This window comes from Brassica rapa, chromosome A06 (assembly GCF_000309985.2).
Source record: "Brassica rapa cultivar Chiifu-401-42 chromosome A06, CAAS_Brap_v3.01, whole genome shotgun sequence".
NCBI classification, from domain to species: Eukaryota; Viridiplantae; Streptophyta; class Magnoliopsida; order Brassicales; family Brassicaceae; genus Brassica; species Brassica rapa.
The window spans coordinates 19,920,862-19,942,116 of NC_024800.2; the positions used below are offsets into that span (position 1 = coordinate 19,920,862).

The 21,255-nt window shown below is 32.4% G+C and overlaps 1 protein-coding gene, 1 long non-coding RNA gene and 1 other non-coding gene across 3 annotated transcripts; 1 reads left to right on the plus strand and 2 right to left on the minus strand.

The window, feature by feature from the left end:
* Window positions 1-3,234: 3,234 nt before the first annotated feature.
* Window positions 3,235-3,319, minus strand: TRNAM-CAU. The gene is given in 2 exon segments: window positions 3,235-3,270; window positions 3,282-3,319. It is a non-coding gene; the product is annotated as a tRNA-Met (tRNA).
* Window positions 3,320-11,123: 7,804 nt separating this feature from the next.
* On the plus strand, window positions 11,124-16,049 carry LOC117125826. Its single transcript, XR_004448242.1, has 2 exons — window positions 11,124-14,444; window positions 14,924-16,049. It is a non-coding gene; the product is annotated as an uncharacterized LOC117125826 (long non-coding RNA).
* A 1,076-nt stretch (window positions 16,050-17,125) lies between these two features.
* LOC103873966 (homeobox-leucine zipper protein ATHB-5) lies at window positions 17,126-19,215 on the minus strand. The gene is made up of 3 exons (XM_009152375.3): window positions 18,714-19,215; window positions 17,968-18,377; window positions 17,126-17,827 (listed from the first exon to the last, which is right to left on the minus strand). Exons 1-3 carry the CDS (start codon window positions 18,778-18,780, stop codon window positions 17,387-17,389), a joined length of 918 nt encoding a protein of 305 aa, XP_009150623.1. The 5' UTR covers window positions 18,781-19,215; the 3' UTR covers window positions 17,126-17,386.
* Between the last annotated feature and the right edge of the window lie 2,040 nt (window positions 19,216-21,255).

Here is a 21,255-nt window from a genome sequence, read left to right on the forward strand (position 1 = left end):
TACATAGAGTTTTAGCGTTCAGTTTTTTTTTAACACGTTTAGCGGTTAGTTAAAGAAGATTGTAAAGAGATGGAAGTGTGAAGTCACAGCCTGGTGATTAATAAACTCAACTTTTCGTTCAAAGAATTCACATATGTAGACACGAAGAAGAGGGTCAACAAAAGAAACGTAATGAAAGGGTGAAAACGATGGACAGTTGTGATTTAAACAAACACTCAACATGACTTCTAGGACCCACAACTAGTTAGGTATCATATGACGGTGACCGTGGCCCATGTTCTCGGCCTAGGAATCGCTTGTTACGCGTAACCAGAAACCCCACTCGTGCGCATTGAGCTATATATTTTCTCAACGAAGTATCATTAAGTTACGTAACTAATTGTTTCTTGAAGAATGTGCGCCGTAAACTTCAGTTTCTTGCGCACGTGAGATTGTAGTCAAAAAGGTCGACCGGAGGTTCATGGGAAATGAAATATCTAGAAATTCGTACGGTTCATGCTCGTGGGAATGGGTGATGTATTTTTGGACCGGACTACAAAGTAGATCCTCTTATAATCTTATTACTAAACCTAATCCGGAAAATAATATTTATTATTCCATGAACATTTCTTAACCATTATGACAACCTTTTCACTAACTTCTTTACACATGTTCTATATATATATGGACATAGAGGTTTTCGACGAATTAAAAAATATGTCAGTCAAGTACTTTAAAATTTTTGATAAATGGAATCTCGCTTTTCACGTTAACGTTTATTTCCGTATAAATAAATCTTAGGCTTGTATTTTAATGCCGCTTCTTGCTTAAGAATACAATTGCAGCCCTGTTCTTTTTACTGCCGCTGCGTCAGCAGTGGCGCCAAAATTATAACTGTATTCTTGCCCAACTATGTGGAGAACACCGCTGGCGGCCATACTTCTCACCATCAAAACCAGCCGCTGCTCTTGTATATCTGACGCTATTTTTCACAGCTTGACGGACGATACCGATAGTCCTTGTAAAAAGTAAACGCAGCAACACTTCATTTACTTTCCTCCGTTTTTTTTTCTCTATTTTGTTGTGTAAATTTTGCTCGCCGGATGTGGTCGCAGCGTCAGTGTACCGAACAGGGCTTGCATCACGAAAATATAGAATCATTATTCACAGGCAGCCGAATCTATAACCTATTGAATAATCTATACATTGTTATATATACGGAACGCGTATAATGATGTCACGCGTTTTTGTGACAAGAATGGGCATGGCAATTTAATCAAACACGAGTGGCGGCTCCATGATAAAAGGAGAACATGTTACCGAACTATGCTGCGTCAGCAGTGGCGCCAAAATTATAACTGTATTCTTGCCCAACTATGTGGAGAACACCGCTGGCGGCCATACTTCTCACCATCAAAACCAGCCGCTGCTCTTGTATATCTGACGCTATTTTTCACAGCTTGACGGACGATACCGATAGTCCTTGTAAAAAGTAAACGCAGCAACACTTCATTTACTTTCCTCCGTTTTTTTTTCTCTATTTTGTTGTGTAAATTTTGCTCGCCGGATGTGGTCGCAGCGTCAGTGTACCGAACAGGGCTTGCATCACGAAAATATAGAATCATTATTCACAGGCAGCCGAATCTATAACCTATTGAATAATCTATACATTGTTATATATACGGAACGCGTATAATGATGTCACGCGTTTTTGTGACAAGAATGGGCATGGCAATTTAATCAAACACGAGTGGCGGCTCCATGATAAAAGGAGAACATGTTACCGAACTATGCTGCGTCAGCAGTGGCGCCAAAATTATAACTGTATTCTTGCCCAACTATGTGGAGAACACCGCTGGCGGCCATACTTCTCACCATCAAAACCAGCCGCTGCTCTTGTATATCTGACGCTATTTTTCACAGCTTGACGGACGATACCGATAGTCCTTGTAAAAAGTAAACGCAGCAACACTTCATTTACTTTCCTCCGTTTTTTTTTCTCTATTTTGTTGTGTAAATTTTGCTCGCCGGATGTGGTCGCAGCGTCAGTGTACCGAACAAGGCTTGCATCACGAAAATATAGAATCATTATTCACAGGCAGCCGAATCTATAACCTATTGAATAATCTATACATTGTTATATATACGGAACGCGTATAATGATGTCACGCGTTTTTGTGACAAGAATGGGCATGGCAATTTAATCAAACACGAGTGGCGGCTCCATGATAAAAGGAGAACATGTTTCCGAACTATGCTGCGTCAGCAGTGGCGCCAAAATTATAACTGTATTCTTGCCCAACTATGTGGAGAACACCGCTGGCGGCCATACTTCTCACCATCAAAACCAGCCGCTGCTCTTGTATATCTGACGCTATTTTTCACAGCTTGACGGACGATACCGATAGTCCTTGTAAAAAGTAAACGCAGCAACACTTCATTTACTTTCCTCCGTTTTTTTTTTCTCTATTTTGTTGTGTAAATTTTGCTCGCCGGATGTGGTCGCAGCGTCAGTGTACCGAACAGGGCTTGCATCACGAAAATATAGAATCATTATTCACAGGCAGCCGAATCTATAACCTATTGAATAATCTATACATTGTTATATATACGGAACGCGTATAATGATGTCACGCGTTTTTGTGACAAGAATGGGCATGGCAATTTAATCAAACACGAGTGGCGGCTCCATGATAAAAGGAGAACATGTTTCCGAACTATGCTGCGTCAGCAGTGGCGCCAAAATTATAACTGTATTCTTGCCCAACTATGTGGAGAACACCGCTGGCGGCCATACTTCTCACCATCAAAACCAGCCGCTGCTCTTGTATATCTGACGCTATTTTTCACAGCTTGACGGACGATACCGATAGTCCTTGTAAAAAGTAAACGCAGCAACACTTCATTTACTTTCCTCCGTTTTTTTTTCTCTATTTTGTTGTGTAAATTTTGCTCGCCGGATGTGGTCGCAGCGTCAGTGTACCGAACAGGGCTTGCATCACGAAAATATAGAATCATTATTCACAGGCAGCCGAATCTATAACCTATTGAATAATCTATACATTGTTATATATACGGAACGCGTATAATGATGTCACGCGTTTTTGTGACAAGAATGGGCATGGCAATTTAATCAAACTAGAGTGGCGGCTCCATGATAAAAGGAGAACATGTTTCCGAACTATGTTGGGTTTTGGGTTTTATAGATAACAGGAGGTCCATTAAGCCATAGTAAAACATTAAATGAAAAATAATTGGGGTGAGAGAGGCTCGAACTCTCGACCTCAGGATCACTCAGTAGCTATGAGACCTACGCGCTAGCCAACTGCGCCACCACCCCATGTTGTTAATGTTCAAAGCTAGATTTATCTATCTAAACAATGTACAAAACAAGAAACATGTACTTATTCTGTTTCACTTTAAGTTGGCGTTTTAGCAATTATTTGTTTCAGTTTAGATGATGCATGGTTTCAATGTAAAAAAGTAAATGCAATTTGATGTTTAAGACCATTTGTATTATGCAATATGATTTTTATTGATTAAATTAGCTAGTTATTATTATTTTTAGACAAACGAAATAGACTAAATAAAAATTTGTATTCTTTAATTGTGTGCAAAAACTTTATAATCTAATTATTCTGAAAAAGGGAGTAACAATTATCACAAGTATATCTAGCATTGTTCAGGTGAGGTAGACTAAAATAGCAAACAAACTGGTCTGGATGTACTTTATGAATAATTAGATTATAAAGTTTGTGGGTTAAAGAATACAAATTTAAGATCCGCGCCATGCGACTGTAAGAGCATCTCCAATGTAAAACTCCATTTTTTCCTCCAAAATAGAGTAAAAGTGAAAATGAAGTAAAATTGCTCCAACCCTACTCCATTTTCCACTCCATAATGGAGTGATGAACAAACAAAAAATAAATTACTCCATTTATGGAGTAAATTTCATTATGGAGTGAGATATGGAGTTGGGTTGGAGCATTCCTTACTCCATATTCACTTTTACTCTATTTTAGAGAAAATAATGGAGTAGGGATGGAGATGCCCTAATACAATCTAATTCGATCATAAAGTTTGGCTGAACTTAATTTCGAAATTTGTGGGTTAGCTATCCAGTTCGTAAAAAATGAGCCAGTTTGTTACATCAAGTTATACTAGCACGAGAGAAAAGAAAAAGTGAGTGACAACGACGGCCATCCGAACATAAACATTTAACTAGGTTAAGATGTTGAAATTTAATTTGGGTTCATTTACTTATTATGTACATAGTTAAATTAAAGTAAGCACATAAATAAAAATAATACTTCTTGTTTATGGCAATTTTTTTTTTGATAAGAATAAAAAAAATCATTTTATTTATTTTATATGATATATAATTAAAATTTAATGATATTAATATAGATATATAGTATATTTTATACAAATATTTATTATTGAGACTTCTTACTCATGTGATTTTATTAACATTTGTATATTTTCTCTCACAAAAATTTAAACCATTAATCACAAAATTTTCAATGTGAGATTTTTTCAACGCGAATTTCAAAATTAAAATATTAATGTCTCAAAACGTTTTCAATGCAGATTTAGAAATTAATGTATGTATGTATTTTTATATGGTATAAAGTTTAATTTAAACGATATAAAAATGAACATATATATAGTTAATATGCATATCTACTAACTAAGACTTCATATTAATATGATTTTATGATCATTGGTATCTTGTTATAACAAAAAAAAAAAAGTTAAACCATTGATGACAAAATTGTCAATGTGAGACTTTAAACATTCTAAGTAATTTATAGTCGTTTAGAAAAATAAAAAAATATAACATATAAAAAAATCTAATTTTTTTATTACATGGTTAGTGTGATTGTTTAATTTTGTAAAATAATATAGAATTCAACAAAAAGAAGAGAGGATACAAAAATTATTATCAAATCTTAATTATTCATAATCATTAATTATCATAAATATGTTAATCATATTAGATAATTTTGTAGCTTTTATTTAAGGAAATAATTGAGAATATTCTTTTGTACACAACTAATCAGTTTGATAATCAGACTAATAAAATGTATAATATATGTTTAGATGAATCAAACTTATTTTTATATAGATTCTAAAAATCATAGGTGTATACAAAAAGATGTTAGTAACACTTGTCAATTAATATATAAGGAATATAATTTGTTAGGGGTTGATTTGCATAGCAAACCAAAGAAATTGATAAATACTATCTCGAGAAGTTTTAACATCCCATTTTAACTTCGCTAACAATTTCAATTGGTCTGCATTAGTTAGGCACAACCAGGACCGCTCATGGATAAAGCTAAATGAAGCATTTTCTTAGGTCATCTCTAACAAGAGACCAAAAGACCAGATTTGATGTGATTTCATCTCCAACAAAACATTAAATCTGATAACATCTCATCAAATTTGGTGTAATGTAAACAATGTTACACCAAAATTGGTCTAATACAATTTATCACACCAAATCTTTAAAATGTATATTTTATTATGTTTTTCTTAATAATATAGTTCAATTACTATCCAATATGTAATTAAACACTAATATATTCTATTATTTGTATTTCAAAATTTTTTTTACATAATTAAAATACAAATTTTTTATAATTTTTAAAATAAATTACTAAATGACTATTATCATTCATCATTTACAAGTAAGAAAAAATAAAAAATAATATAGATGAGATAAAATAATTATTTATCAATTATAAATAATAAAAATATGTATAAAAAAATAAAAATGAAAACATCAAATAATATTTAATATTCCTTTTGGTGTAAATTTTGGTGTCAATGTTGGAGATGGCAAAAAAAAATTATAACACCGAACACCAAATCTAGGGTAATTTTAACACTAAAGCTGGTGTCATTGTTGGAGATGCTCTTAAGTTTCTATTTTTTTTTGAAAAAAAATATACAGATGTATATCCCTAAATTTGTAAAGGGAAAAAATAATTAAAATTTTAACTAAATCACTTACATTTCTTCCTCTTTTAAAGATCTCAAGGCCTACTATGGACATAAATATAAAGAGTCATTCTTGGGTTCACCTCTAGGTTGAACCTCTAGGTTCACCAACCAATAAGATTTCATTATTTTAAATTCGATATCTTTTAAAAAAGGAAAGAAAATATTGTCAAGTTATATTATGTTTTAAAATAAAAAGTTTTAAAAAATATTATACATATTTTTTTTTAGAAAAATATATTTTTAACGTTATTAGCAAAATAATAAACCCTAAATCCTAATCTCTAAACCCTAAATCCTAAACCCTAAACCCTTGGGTAAATCCTAAACTCTAAAACCCTAAACCCTAAATCCTAAACCCTAAACTCTTGAGTGTTTTAGTGTTTAGTGATTTTGATTTAGAGTTTATTATTTATCCAAGGGTTTAGGGTTTAGGATTTTCGGTTTAGAGATTATGATTTAGGGTTTAGTGCTTTGCTGACGACGTTAAAATGTTTTTTTTGTAAAGATTTAGGGTTTAGAATTTAAGATTTAAGGTTTAGTGTTTTGTTGACCAAGTTAAAAATATTTTTTTAAGAAAATCTTATTTTTGTAACTAATATTTTTTTATTTACTTTTTTGTCTTTTATTTTTAAAATATTATATAATTTGACAATATTTTGTTTCTTTTTCTAAAAAATATCGAATGTAAAATAAAAAAATCATATTGGTTTGTAAACCTAGAAGTTCAGCTTATTAAGTGGCGAACCCAAGAATAACTCTAACTAACTTCACAATTAATTTCTTTAACACGACCACTAAAACTACCAAAAATACTAAGTTTTTAACTATCACATACTATTATTCAACATTTCTTACAGTTGTAAATATCTCGTTTTCTTGATCTTCACTGCATCATATACGGCAGCAATACGAAATGTTGTAAAGATGTGGTGTTCAGACAAAAAAACATTGTCGTTTATCGTCCGAATTTTTTTTATCAAATCGTCCGAAATTAATTTGCTTTTGACAGTTATCAAATCCAAATCAAATACCAATTCAACAAAGTTCCGTTTTCTTTTTTTTCCATCTATTTGATTTTATTAATGGACCAAGCCCAGAAAATCCATTACAAAAGAACATAAAGCCCGACAAAACAAACAACTAAAGTCCGACAAAGGCGAGACGAAACAAGTCCAAGGCCCAAGCCCATCAACTGAACGGTGCCACTACTGTACACGCGTCCAGCCAAACTCTAACCCATCCACGTGTTGAGGCCCCCGTCTCACGGAGACACGCGTCAGCCGATCACCACATCAGTGCCCCAAACGCCAAGGTAAGCCGGAGAAGATGAAGAGCGGCCAGTAGTTTTGTCGGAACACACCTGATCAAAACACCGTACCCATCTTCATCACCGAACTATTTCAAAGGAGAGATCGATCGAGGACAATCCCGAGATCTCATCCAAAGCCACCATGGGACACTTGACGGTTTAACACCACACAAACCGATAAAATTCACCGTAAGGCTCAAACAAAGCAAACTGTCGCACACACTCCGATATCCAAAGACAAAGCCGGCGATGACGGTGTTGAAGGAGCCACCGCCTCCCGGAAATCATAAGCCGGCGAAGAAGAACTAGCGAAGCTCCTTCTTCCCAGAAACAACATCCCGATGAAAACGGAAAAATTAAGCCGGAGAGAATCCGACAAACAAAACCCAAGCTTTCTCTCTCCTCTGTGTAAAATTCTAGAGAGGGAACAGAGCTGAGAGAGACATCTCCAACAAAGTTCCGTTTTCTATTAGCTATGTATTTCAAAATAAAGATCTGGAAACAGCATATATCCTGCGGGTGTAAGTGCACATGCACGGTTGGGAACTTGGGCAGCATCAAGTTGGCATTATACAAAGTTCTCGACCAAAATTAGAATCTCTCCATCTACCTATTTATTATTTATTTATCTTTTATTAGTTAAAGAAATTATGTACCAAAACCATTGAGACTTTTTATTCTTCATTGGATTGGTTAACTATTATTTCTTAATCAAAAGAAATTAAAAGGCGAGTTAGGCCTTATTCATTTGTACATCTCAAGGGTGCATCAAGATAATCCATTTAGATGTCTTATCCAGATGCTCCATTTGGATGTTGTTTGTTTTTTCATTTAGTCTATGCATTCAGATGAATCATCTGAATGTAACTATGTTCGTTTGTTTTTTCATTTTTTAGTTTGCATCTGCATCCAGGTGGACTTGATAATAAAATGACTAAAATATATTATTTTACGTTTCAGCCAAAAAATAACATTTTTACGGTTTTGGTGGAAAATATTTTTGCAGTTTTTGAGGAAAAATGTGTTTTGACGAAAAAGTGCATTTTTACGGTTTTTGGCGGGAAAATACGTTTTTACGGGTTTGGCAGAAAATATTTTTTTGTGGTTTTAGTGGGAAAAGTGCGTTTTGTGGTTTTGGTGGGAAATATTTTCTGCGGTTTCGGCGGAAAATGTGTTTTTGACGTAAAAGTGTTTTTTTGCGGTTTTGCGGGAAAAAGTTTTTTTTCGCGATTTTGGCGGAATTTTTTTTTTGTTTTGGCGATTTTGGCGGAAAAATGCATTTTTGCGGTTTTGGTGGTAAAATGTGTTTTTGGCTGGAAAATGTGTTTTTGCTTTTTTGGCGGAAAAATGCATTTTCCGGGTTAGGCGGGAAAATGCATTTTTGGTGGGAAAATGCTTTTGTTGCATTTTTGGCGAGAAAATAAGTTTTCCTGGTTTTGGTGGGAACATGCATTTTGACCTTTTTGGTGGAAAAATGTGGTTTTCCAGATTTGGCCGGAACATGCGTTTTTTGGCGGAAAATGTTGTTTTCTGGTTTTGGCGGGAAAATGTGTTTTTGCTATTTTTACGGAAACATATGTTTTTGCGTTTTTGCTGGTGAAATGTGTTTTTCCGGTTTTAGCGGGAAAATGCATTTTTTCGGTTTTGATGAAAATGCATTTTTATGATTTTGGCGACAAAGTGTGTTTTTACATTTTTAGCGGGAAAATATGTTTTTCAGTTTTGTACGGTTTTACGTTTTTGGCAGGAAAATGTTTTTTATCGTTTTGGCCGAAAATTGCGATTTTACTGGTTTGGCCGAAAAGTACGTTTTATTGAAATGTGCATTTTTACATTTTTTTGCGAAAAAATGTATTTTTGTGGTTTTGGCAAAAAAAAATGTTTTTCAGTTTTGGGGAGAAAATGCATTTTTCGTTCTGGCAGAATCATGTAAATGGAAAAATATAGAATTTTTGGTTTGAAAATAATATTTTGATTTAAAAAATATTTTTTCATTTATCATTTTGGACTGAATTAGATGCATCTAGATGCACCACCAAGACTCACCCTCATTTGGGTGAGAATTTGAGATAAATTTTTAAAAATTCAGCTGAGTTATCTGAATGTAGCATTATAATGTACAAAACGAACATCAATTTGCATTTTCATCCAGATGGATCACCTGGATGAGCAAACGAACGACATCTTATATGCTTCAGCCGTTAGTTGTCATTAAGGATCTTAACATTAGTTAATAAGTATCGAATTTCTAGACTACTGTAACCTATAATTCCTGTAAACTAAACAAATACAAGGGAAAAGCTACTTTATGTACATAAAATGAAGTTATTAATAATTGAATTTTACTAAGAAGCATCCCGTTGAGCTAAACAATATTACAGTAAATGAGAATATAAATAAAATACGCTTATGTAAAGATAATGGCGTATCAAAGATTTTGTCATATGCGTCGAGATTAAAGTTAGTAAGTTAATCATATCTTTTGTTAAAAAAGTATTACTGCTAACCAATAAGTGGTGGTCTGGTGGGATGTATGGCTGCGTACTATAGCTGGACATGCTGCATGCAATATACAATAGCAAAAAATAGCATACATAAATACAAATTGTAAAAGCATAGGTTTTGTTTGGGGTCAACTGAGTGTCCGAATGGAGGAGCGGGACAAGTGCATATCTCCTGCATATGCATTTCTCCCGCTCTGCATTCACCATTCACCATTCACCATTTTCTATTTACAAAAGCAGTTCAAGCAGGAGATCTATATGCAGTTCAATATTTTTTGTCTTTTTGTTGAAAAAGCAGGAGATCTGCATGCAGATCTTACCCGCCAACATTTGGTGGTGTTGATCTGTTTTTTTTTTTGTTTGATCAATAAATAACTTTGTTACAACACATAACTTTAAAAATATATTTATCTAGTTATGAATACAATATTTTTATTTTATTTTATTTACAACTTTAACAATACAAAATTATCATTCTCTACTTATTATTTTTTTGTCATATAATTTTTAATTTTTATAAATAAGAAAATAAAAGAAGTATAAGTATCTTATAAAACATTTACAAGCATTTCGACCGATCCTATAACATCTAAGATATTTGTTTAGATATCTAAGTGTCATTTTTATTGTTTTAATATATGATCTATAGTTTTAAATTGATTTTGTCATTCATAAGTTATAATAAATTATTTGTTCTGGTTCTCTCCTGCATGATCCGCTTGATCTGCACTTGTCCTGCTTGATCTGCACTTATCCTAATTGATCTGCATGATCTGCTTGATCTGTCCTGCTTGAACTGCTTTTACCATTGGAAGCCTTGAATAGCATTCTAGAAACTTCAATTAGGCAAGATAGATGAATAGACGGGTGTATATTGCGGAACATCAATGATAAGACGACAAAAGTGGGAGAAAAGGCAAAGATGCCCTAAATACTACAATGCCAGCATTGTTTAGAGCATCTCCAACCCATAACACTATTATAGTGTCAAAACCACACTATTTTAGTGTAATTTCAGCACTAAAAAAAAGTTCTTCTCCAACCATAACACCAAATTTCACACTAAAAGCTATTTTATAATATTATATGTATTTATATTTTTATTTGTCATTTATTTAATTGTCTACTTTATTAATAAATTAAGTGAATAGTGTTTTAGTGGAGTGAATAGTGTTTTAGTGTGGTGAATAGTGTCACACCAAATTTGGTGTGAAATTATAGTGTTGCACTAAAATAGTGTAATTTTTAGTGTTGGGTTGGAGAAGGTTTTAGTGTCAAAATCACACTAAAATAGTGTTTTGGAGTTGGGTTGGAGATGACCTTAGACAAAGTGGAGCATGTCACCCCAAGTATTAGCTAATGATCGATTATTCCATAGCTTCTAATCTAAATTATTACTAGTTATCAGACAGCCAATTATGGCTACGATTTATCATTACTTCAATTTGTTTTAATCATTGCAGTGCGCATATGCTGGGTTAAAAGATGAATGGTAGTGGAAGTCTACGTGAACAACTTTATTTCTTCATATTTTTAGGGAATTTTACTCTTTCCTAAAAATATTTAATATGACATGACTACAGTTTTTAATCCCGAAACAAGGGATGATTTGTTGACGTAGGAAAAATGAAGACTAAAATTTCAAAAAAAAAGAAAGAGTTAATTTTTTTAATCAAGTTGTTTAATTGAATCGGTCCACTAGCTGGCCATGCAAATCGAATTGCTTATTGAAAACAAAAAGAAAACCAATATAAAATATAGTTAACATAATTAATATAAATAATTATTACGGCAATAACCAATTGGTTACCAATAATACATTTTTTTACGAAAGATATTCACATTAAGAGGTAACCAAATCTCTACTTAAAGATAACTATATCAAATAACCCAATCTCTATCTCTTACTTAAGGATTCATTTTAAGAGCTATTTATTTGTTTGTTGAAGAGCTTTTGATTAGTCTATAAATTCTAAAAATATATATTTGTTTGTTAAACAGCTCTGATTTACAGTTTTTTTTTTTGTTTATTAATAGATCGTTAACACTTTATCAATTTTATCTTGCACTTACCCGAAATTTATTTTTCTTGCTATTGCTCTTGTTGGCCAACATCTTTTCTCAGTTCCTCTAACGAAGGAGCTTCATTACTTTGTATACTGTAAAATTTTACACACTTTATTCTCTGTAATAATTTTTTTGTAATAATAACGGTTTTGATTGGTAACATGTGTTATAATTTACCTTGAGTTAAAAGTTTAAATAACTGATAACTCAAAAATATTACAGATTCAACTTTTTTTAAGTTTGATTTAACATGTGTTATAGTTGAGTTACAATTTTGACTTAGATTCTTTGTGAATTTATTAACTCAAAATTTAAACCAACATCAACCAAAATTTCATGTTTTTGAAATTGAGTTACAAATTTAATTATTTTTCTGTCTAAAAATACAAATGAAAATAATGAGTTTTCAAAACCCCATGTATCAATTTACGTTTGCAAAAACAATTTGTTTGCTTTGTAAGATTTTAATATTATTTATGGTTACAATTCCACAATTATAGCAATATCTAAGTTTATTTTTGTTTGAAACTATTTATGAACATTTATAAGAAAATGTAACACATGTATTCTTTAAAATAAAATAATAAATAATATTCTTGAAATCTTCATTTATTAGTTCTCATATTTCGTCTCCAAAAACTATAATCCAATAAAAGAGATAAATTTCGAAAATATCGATAAAAACATAAAAATCACAAGTCTGAAAAAGAAAAAAAAAACAAAACACTCAAATACACCAGTCTGATAGCAAGAACTTATGCTCGTTAATCTCACTTGAAAGAGGAAGAAAAGAGGGATGAGTAAGATGGAAATCACCGAGTGAGGTATGGGATGCTAAAGACGCAAACCACTGACATGAATAAATAAAACTTCCACTATGGAAGTTTAGCTCTAACATGAACAACCAAGATGCCTAAAGCATCACACATAACATACAATGCACTGATAGTGCATAACTAGACCACACACCCCGCATTCTCCTTATACAGATATATAAATACGCATCGTCGCTAATACATTATGTCTCTGTACCCCCCCTACCCAGTAGCGTCGATGGTATAAACGTCTCTGCACCACACGCCTCTCATAAGTAGCGTCGTTAGCCCATACGTCTATAAGCCCCCGCCCGCACAACACAGTAGGGTCGCTAGCCCAAACATCTTTGAACCTCCGCCCTTGCACATAGTCCCTACTCATAACTATGTATACATATATATAACATCACTTAACATCACACAGTCCAATCAATGGTTGAATCCTCTAGTCCCCTAGTTCCGGTTTACAATGAATGAATTAACTACCAATCAAGATTCAAACATACTCAATTCAAACAGACGGAACATGATTTGAAATCTAAACTATCATAGGGAGAATTCTACACTGGTACGGGATTAACAAAGTAAAGTAAACCCCCACTTTGCCATAAGTTCTAAAGAAACCCTGAAAAACCACCGAATTGACCTTGACGGCTCTAACAAAGTAACTCCAAAACTCTTTGAAAATAGATAAATATGATATTCTGGCAGAACTGAACCATAGAACATACAAATGAATAACTCAGGAACTGACCCTAAATTTGTTTGCTAGTATTGTTTAAAAAAAAAAATTAAAGTTCATCCTATTATTTTTTATTTTATTTTTGTCATCAACTTTACAGATTCTTACTAACTATGTGAACCACACCAGTAGATATTGATCCATGTGAACGACGAAAGACGTTTGCTTCGTGGCACATATCCAGATAATAATCTCTGATCGGATGAAACTTTCTTCCAGGCTCTTAATATCTTCCAAATAACTTGCAAAAGCTGGTCATTCTTCTGGTTCCGAAACCATCTTCACCATTTGAAAACAATCCATTGCAAACGTAACATGAAATTGTCATAAGTTTCTCATACATTCTATAGCCCATAATAGAGCTTCCATCTCTGCATGAAGAGGAAAGAAAGAGTTGCCCGAACATTCCTTGCCCCCATCAACCGCTCAAATCCTTCTAAAGTACTAAACTAGCCTTGACCGGAGAAAATATCCTCATCTTTCCAGGATCCATCTGTGAAACACTATCTTCCAGAAATTGACGGAAGAATCGTAACCTCTAAATGTGGTACCGTCTTTTGTTCATTTAAAATTTGTGTCTCGGCCCAGAGTGTAGTTTCTGTTAGTTCGAAATTGTTTCATCTTATTATTTAATTTAGTTTATTACTGATATTAGAATAAATAGTATTATTAGTGACTATAATATTTAGAAAATAATATATGTTGAAAATTAATTTTCAAAATATTTATACTTACTTAAAATAATTTTTATTTTTATTTACTTTTAAAATAGCTTAATGGTTTATTTATTCTTAGAAAATATTTCTCTATTTATGTGTTTTTATATTCAGTTATATTATTGAAGATTTATGCTACAACTTATTTATCAAAAAAATTATCAGTTATAAATTTTAATAAAATCTTAATTCTTAATTTTACGGTAAATTTTACACAGTTTATGCAATATAATTTTTACTGTGAGTTATATCAAATTACAAATTAGACTCAATTTAGCTTTCATATTACTTATCATTAATGAGGTGCGGAAAAAGGGCTTTTTTAGACCCCAACAATTTGCGTCATGTCTTTTTTAGATCTAAATAAAACATAAGTGCGAAATCATTTCTGAACTGAGATTTTTTAAAAAATTTCGACCCAAACTTGACTCCGTAACATGAAATCCTACCTTGACTAAGTTATCGTTAGTCAACCGTTAAACCATGCTTAGTCGGATAAAGAAAAAGTGTTGATTTCAATCCGTACAATCTCGGTCATGCCTTTTTAGACCTGAAATTATATGGATTGAAATCATCACTTTTTCTTTATCCGACTAAGCATGGTCTAACGGTTGACTAACGATAAGTTAGTCAAGATAGAATTTCATGTTACAGAGTCAAGTTTGGGTCGAAATTTTTTTAAAAATCTCAATTCAAAAATGATTTTACATTTATATTTTGTTTAGATCTAAAAAAGTACGACGTAAATTGTTGGGGTCTAAACATGCCATTTTCCCAATGAGGAGCCAACTTCTTATGTTCAAAGAAACTTCTTTTGGTGACCAGAAAATAACTTTTTGACGGCGGTGAATGATTACATGCACGTGTATATTATAACCATAACTGTGTAAATTTTTATCTAAGAACAACAGGATGAAAAGAAATAGCCGGAGAGGACTTTGCGAGATATACGTGTGACATACACGGTGACGCGACGTGTTCGATGTAAACTAGGTCCTACATCACATGCCTCGCCACCAATGTCTTTGTCTGAAAGGGAGAATGCAAAAGTCTCTCGGGGTCCACTGGCTAATAGGCGTGCCCTACCCTACCTTTTGTCTTTTTTTGGCTTTCTCTAGAATCCAACATCAAGAATAGGTTCGATAAGAGAAGATCTCCTACAAATCTAACACGTCTACGGCTAAAACGTCTTGAAGTTCGGTGGTTAGGGTACGGATCGCCGCATGGAGATAAAGACCTCAGAAAACAAATATTTTCTGAAACTCGCTGAACAGAATCCCATGTGCATCTCTCCACTTCCTCTCTTGTCTGACATTTCAATTTATTTCTTTATTTTGTTAGTTTTTAACAAAATTTTAGTTACTCTTACAAATTCATGTTTAGATATAGACATATTATATGAATTTCAGATGTAGTACAATATATGAATTTTGTCAAAGAAGATCAATAGATAAGTGAAAACATCGCCTAAGAAGATCAATCGAGCTTTGTTACATATCTCATCATTCTAACAAAATTTTCCTTATACTCTTTGTTCCAAAATATATGTAATTTTAGATTAATTGCACAACTATTAAAAACACTGGTTTTTACTTAAAATGTATCATTAAATAGAAATAAAGTGTTTGACTAAATAAAAATGAAAATATAATAAAAATATTCAATCAAGTTATAAAATATCATTGGTTACAATTTTTTTGATAAAGTTAAGAGTTACATTGAAATATAAAATACCATTTATTTTGAAATATCATTTTTTTAAACATCACGTAGTTTCACACAGAATAAGTATTTATTTGACACAAAGTTTTTGTGGAAAATTTTCCTAAAAATTTAAAACATGCTCTTTGATAAAAAAACACATAAGAAAGAAAATGTCATGTTCCAAAACAAAAGTGACCAAAAAAACTTTCATTAAAGAGATAAAGAAACTATAAATTAAAAAAAATTCATAAAATATTTTTCATTAAATCTCTTAATCTCCTACTTTATTGATATATAATTAAATATGAATATATGTTTAAATAAAATTATATTTTTCATTTTCAAAAAGTACGATTATTATTTAAAATCATTAATTCTATTTTTCAATTCTACTTCTCAAATTTAAATTATGAGTCTAAATTAGTTTACCATAAGGGTATAATATCTTTGATCTTTTTAGTAGAATTATTTTGATTTTTGTACTATATTTTGAATAAATTTTTTTTAGAGTTTTCTATAGTGTTTATTTTCTTTTAAACAAAAAGGATTATACTACGGTTATAAAAAAAATGAAATATTTTAGGTGAAAAGCAACTAACGAAAGAAGAAAAAGGAACGGCTAGAAACAAACACGGATATTTAGGGTGATCCAACTAGGTGGCTCGGCTTTTCATGTGTTTATCTCCGTGCCTTTATTCAGAAAATTTTCAAAAAGACAATGAAAAGAACAATCGTACATGATCGAACGTTTTTGTTTTCTGTGGTTTTGAATGTTTGGTGGTTTTGAATGTTGAACCTTTTGATACTAATCCATCTAATAATGATCTTCTACATGCTGCAATTGCTAGTCACTAACGGACGATGAAACAAACAAAAATAGAATAGTCGTAACTTCGTGTGTTTCTTTTCTTTTTTAACGAAACTTCTTGTGTTTCTAAAGTTGTTCTTACAAAAACAAATTCTGTAAAGAGCAGTTCCATCAATTACATACCATAAGAATTTCTAAAAGAAAAAAATAATAGTATTATATTACAAAATTTTATTTAAACTTTTCTTTATCAGATGCTTGACAAGTGTTATTTGAATTTCCTAAGAGTTCTTAAAAGTTTTTCTTTTTGAACTTTTTCTTTTTTCTTTCTTGTTTTAATTAATATTTTTATTTAATTATAAAGATTTTTCTCTAATAAATTTAAAGATTTTTATTATTGCATTCAAAGGGGGTAAGTAAAATAACCTTCGAGAAAACTGATTTCATCTTCAGGTAATTTGTTTTCTCCAGATTATTTAATTTAAGAATTTTTCATACGCTCTTAAACCTTGCAAGGATATAGCTGCACTGCACGTGCATGAAACCGCATGCCATCTTTCGTTGTTTTACTTATCCTCATACTTATTTACCCTTTTCAACTAAGACCCCGCCATTTAAGGCAATTAAATTTCCCAACCCCATATCCCTTGAGAAATATTTTCACAAGTGCCCTACAATTTTCAAAAGTTTCAATTTTCTCCCCACCATTGTGTGTTTGGTCACAATTTTATCCTCAACAATACCACTGCTCATTATCTGCAAACAACTTGCAAGCTTCCTCTCCACTAAAAAGATCTTCATGCTCTTCCATTTTCACAAATTGGCCAAAACATCCCATCGTCGACATTTCAACTGCCGCGGCCGCTTCAGCCGCCGTGGGACTATACTCCTCGTTCAGAATAGCGCTTGAGTCGCTACTATCAGCAGGATCTTCTCTGAAGATCTCCGCACGTGGGAAAATGCTCAACATCTCGTATTCAAGCTCCAATGCCGGAGCTTCCGTAGCCGTAGGAATATGTGGTGGCGGTGGCAAAGGACGCTGGTTTAGCTCTAAGACTTTGTTACTAGGCATCACCGTTTCATCCGCCTTTACTAAGACGTTTTCTTCCGTCGACGCGTTACTACTGCTTCTGCTGATACCGTCCACGTTAAGTTTTGCTCTCAGCTGTTTAATCTGCGGGAATGTAATATATATAGATATTATAGGTTCTCTAAATTGTTATTAAACAATAATCACATCCAACATTCGATTTTTGGGTACCTAAAACGTTCAAATTATATCAAAAGTGTCAATTGAAAAAACAAAAATTATACCTCTGCATGGAGAGAATCGTTATCACGTTGAAGGGAGTCGCGGCTGCGTTTGAGTGAGTCAAAGTTTGACTTGAGAACACCGTAATCACGCTCTAGCTGCTTTGTCTTCCACCGAGCACGGCGGTTCTGAAACCAGATCGCCACTTGTCGTGGTTGCAGCCCGAGCTCTTGAGCCAGTTTCACTTTCCTCTCGGGCTCTAACTTGTTATCAATCTCGAAATTCTTCTCTAATGCTTTCACTTGTTCTACACTCAATCGCCGCTTTTTCTCCGTTGCAGCCGTAGACGACGCGTGTCCGACGGCGATGTCCTCTAGACTTCCATCTTCTAGACAGTCAAACATCGGGGAGTAGTCCCCGGTACCGGAATAGAGAAAGCCGGTGGCTGTTGGTCTTGGACTTAATTGATTGTCTGATAAAATCAATAATCAGGGTAGTGTATTAAAATACGTAACTAATCTGAACGGATAATTTAAATCGATATGATGTCATGAATGAACTACATTACACTACAAAACCTTGTCAATATAATGTCTCGATAATATGAATTGTCAGAACACACATTTTTACCAGTTTTAGAATATTAAATTAATTGTTGGAAAAAAATCAAATTAATTAAACAGAAAATCTCGACTTGTAGCTAATATACAGAACTGCAATATATAAAAAAAATCCTAACCTCATTGAAACAGATACATAACGAACACTGGATCGGAGAATTCAAAGAAATTGAGTATTTTGTTTTTACCTGTTGCAGAGTGGCAAATTGGTAAGAACCGGGATAAAGAATCGGAGCTCCCACGTGATCTCTTCATCTTGTTTGGCCGGAAAGTATTGAGATCGAGAACGAGTTAATAAGGCGCAGAAAGGGGAAAAATGTTTTATGTTTACTGATTATATCAAGACTGTGATCGTTTGAGTAGTAACGTTCGATCAGAACCTATCTACAACTAATACGTGTAGTAAGTATAGCTCGAAGATACTAGTCTCTCTCTTCTTCTCCAAAGAAGTATCTTATCTCATCTAAGAAAGACTCTACTGGGCTGTGAAGACACCTTTCAAGAAAGAAAAAACTAAACTCAAATCATCGAATTTCTCTATCGGGAAAATATAAGCTGAGTCGTATATATATTTTTGTTTTCCTGAGAATCCTAATTTATAACAGAGAGGAAAAGAGAAGAGAGAGGGAGATGAACTAACAGTCCTTGTCCGGGTTTTAAATAAGACGACAGCTTAACCCTAGGGAAAGTCTTGGATATGGCTTGGGTTATTTCAAAAATTTAACGGGGATTTTTATTAAAAAACAATGAAAATATCTTACCATTTTACCCAAAAAAATTCAGAATTGTATGAAATCAATTTACAATGGTTAGTGTGGATATGTCCTGAGTTATTTCAAGAATTTTAGGGGGATTTTATTTAAAATAATCAAAATATTTTAACATTTTACCAAAAAAAATCAGCATTTCATGAAAGCAATTTTTAATGATTAGTGTTATACACCGGCTAAGGGCATCTCCATCTCCACTCTATAATTTATTCTAAATAAGGAGTGAAAAATAGAGTATGAACAAACAATAAAAAATTATTCTATTTATGGAGTAATCACTTTTTTATTTTTTCATTACTCTATTTTCCACTCCATTTTGCAGTAAATTATGGAGTGGGGATGGAGATGGTCCAAGCCGGTTTATTCAAGAGAGTGTGATCGAGGATCTTGATGAGTTAATTTTTTTTGTAGTCAGCTCGACTACTCTGGAGCCGGTATCGTATACTATATATATTAAACCATATAGAAATTTTATATGTGCTCCATAGCTACCGTAAGGATTCAATAGTTAAAGTTGAACCGTGATTATGGGCTCAAAATATGTATTAGCTAATTCGTGCTCACTTGTGTTTTTTGTTTCTTCGATTAATTAGTGGTATGGTTAAAATTTAAAATAATGTAAACTATCGATTTTTGGTAAGGTCGAAATGAACTCCCTACAGTAGCGTTGATATTTTCCAATTAAGATGTCATAATCAATCTAGTATTAATACACTGGACCAACCATTCATTTTAATACAATATAGACATGGGTCATGGGTGGTGTTATATATACAGCAGATACACGTAAGGAAATACTATATAATAATATAAAAGTTGAAGACGTCGGTCCACTAGTTGGCTATGCAAATTGCTTTGCTTTAACCCACCGGATCTTAAATTAGTATCAATGTGGGTCAGCATTTTTATTATTTTACATCATGAACAAGAAATACAAGTTATATTTAGTGTTATTAATCTTTATAAAATGACATATTACTGTTGTTAATTAGGTGACTGGTGACGTGTGGAGAGTCGAGTTTAGTCGAGTGTCGGTATTGGAAAACAAGAGGACTCCGGACAATTTAATGAGAGACTTTTCCAAACTTTTAAACCACTTTTTAATACTGTATATTATCTTTTCAGGTTGCTATAACACTTTTTACACTCTATCAAAATTTAACAAAAATAGTATATTCTAAAAGAATAGAGTTTACAACTTATTGGTTTATAACAGCATTGTTAGAGCATTTCCAACAATTACACCAAATTTGGTGTTAAAATTACACCAAATTTGGTATTTTGGTGTTATAAATTTTTTGTCATCTTCAACAATGACAACAAACTTTACACCAAAAGTAATATTATATATTATTTGATGTTTTCAGTTTTATATTTTTATTGTATATTATTTTAATTGATAAATAATTATTTTATCACATTTATATTATTTATTTTTTTCTTACTTGTAAATGATGAATGATAGTAGTTATTTAGTGATTTATTTTGAAAATAAGAATAAAAACAAAATTTTAGTATTTTAATTATGTAAAAAAAAATTTAAAATAAAAATAATACAATATATTAATGTTTAATTACAAATTGGATAATAATTGAACTATATTATTAAATGCAGCATAATAAAATATACATTTTAAAGATTTGGTGTGATGAATTTGGTATAACACTATTCACATCACACCAAATTTGGTGGGATGGTGTCAAATTTGGTGTCTTGCTCGAAATGAAATCACACCAAATTTGGTGTTTTGGTGTCTTGTTGGATATGGCCTTAGCGTCTCGCTATACGCTTATTGAGATACAAACGTGATCTCGATCCGTGCAACCGCGCGGTGTTTGTTTTCATTTATTTTTATATAAATCTTTTATTTTTAATTATTAATTGGTATATATTATAATATATACGAGGTGTCACTTTTTAAAACATAATAATTTTACCATATTTTTTTATTGAATTGGT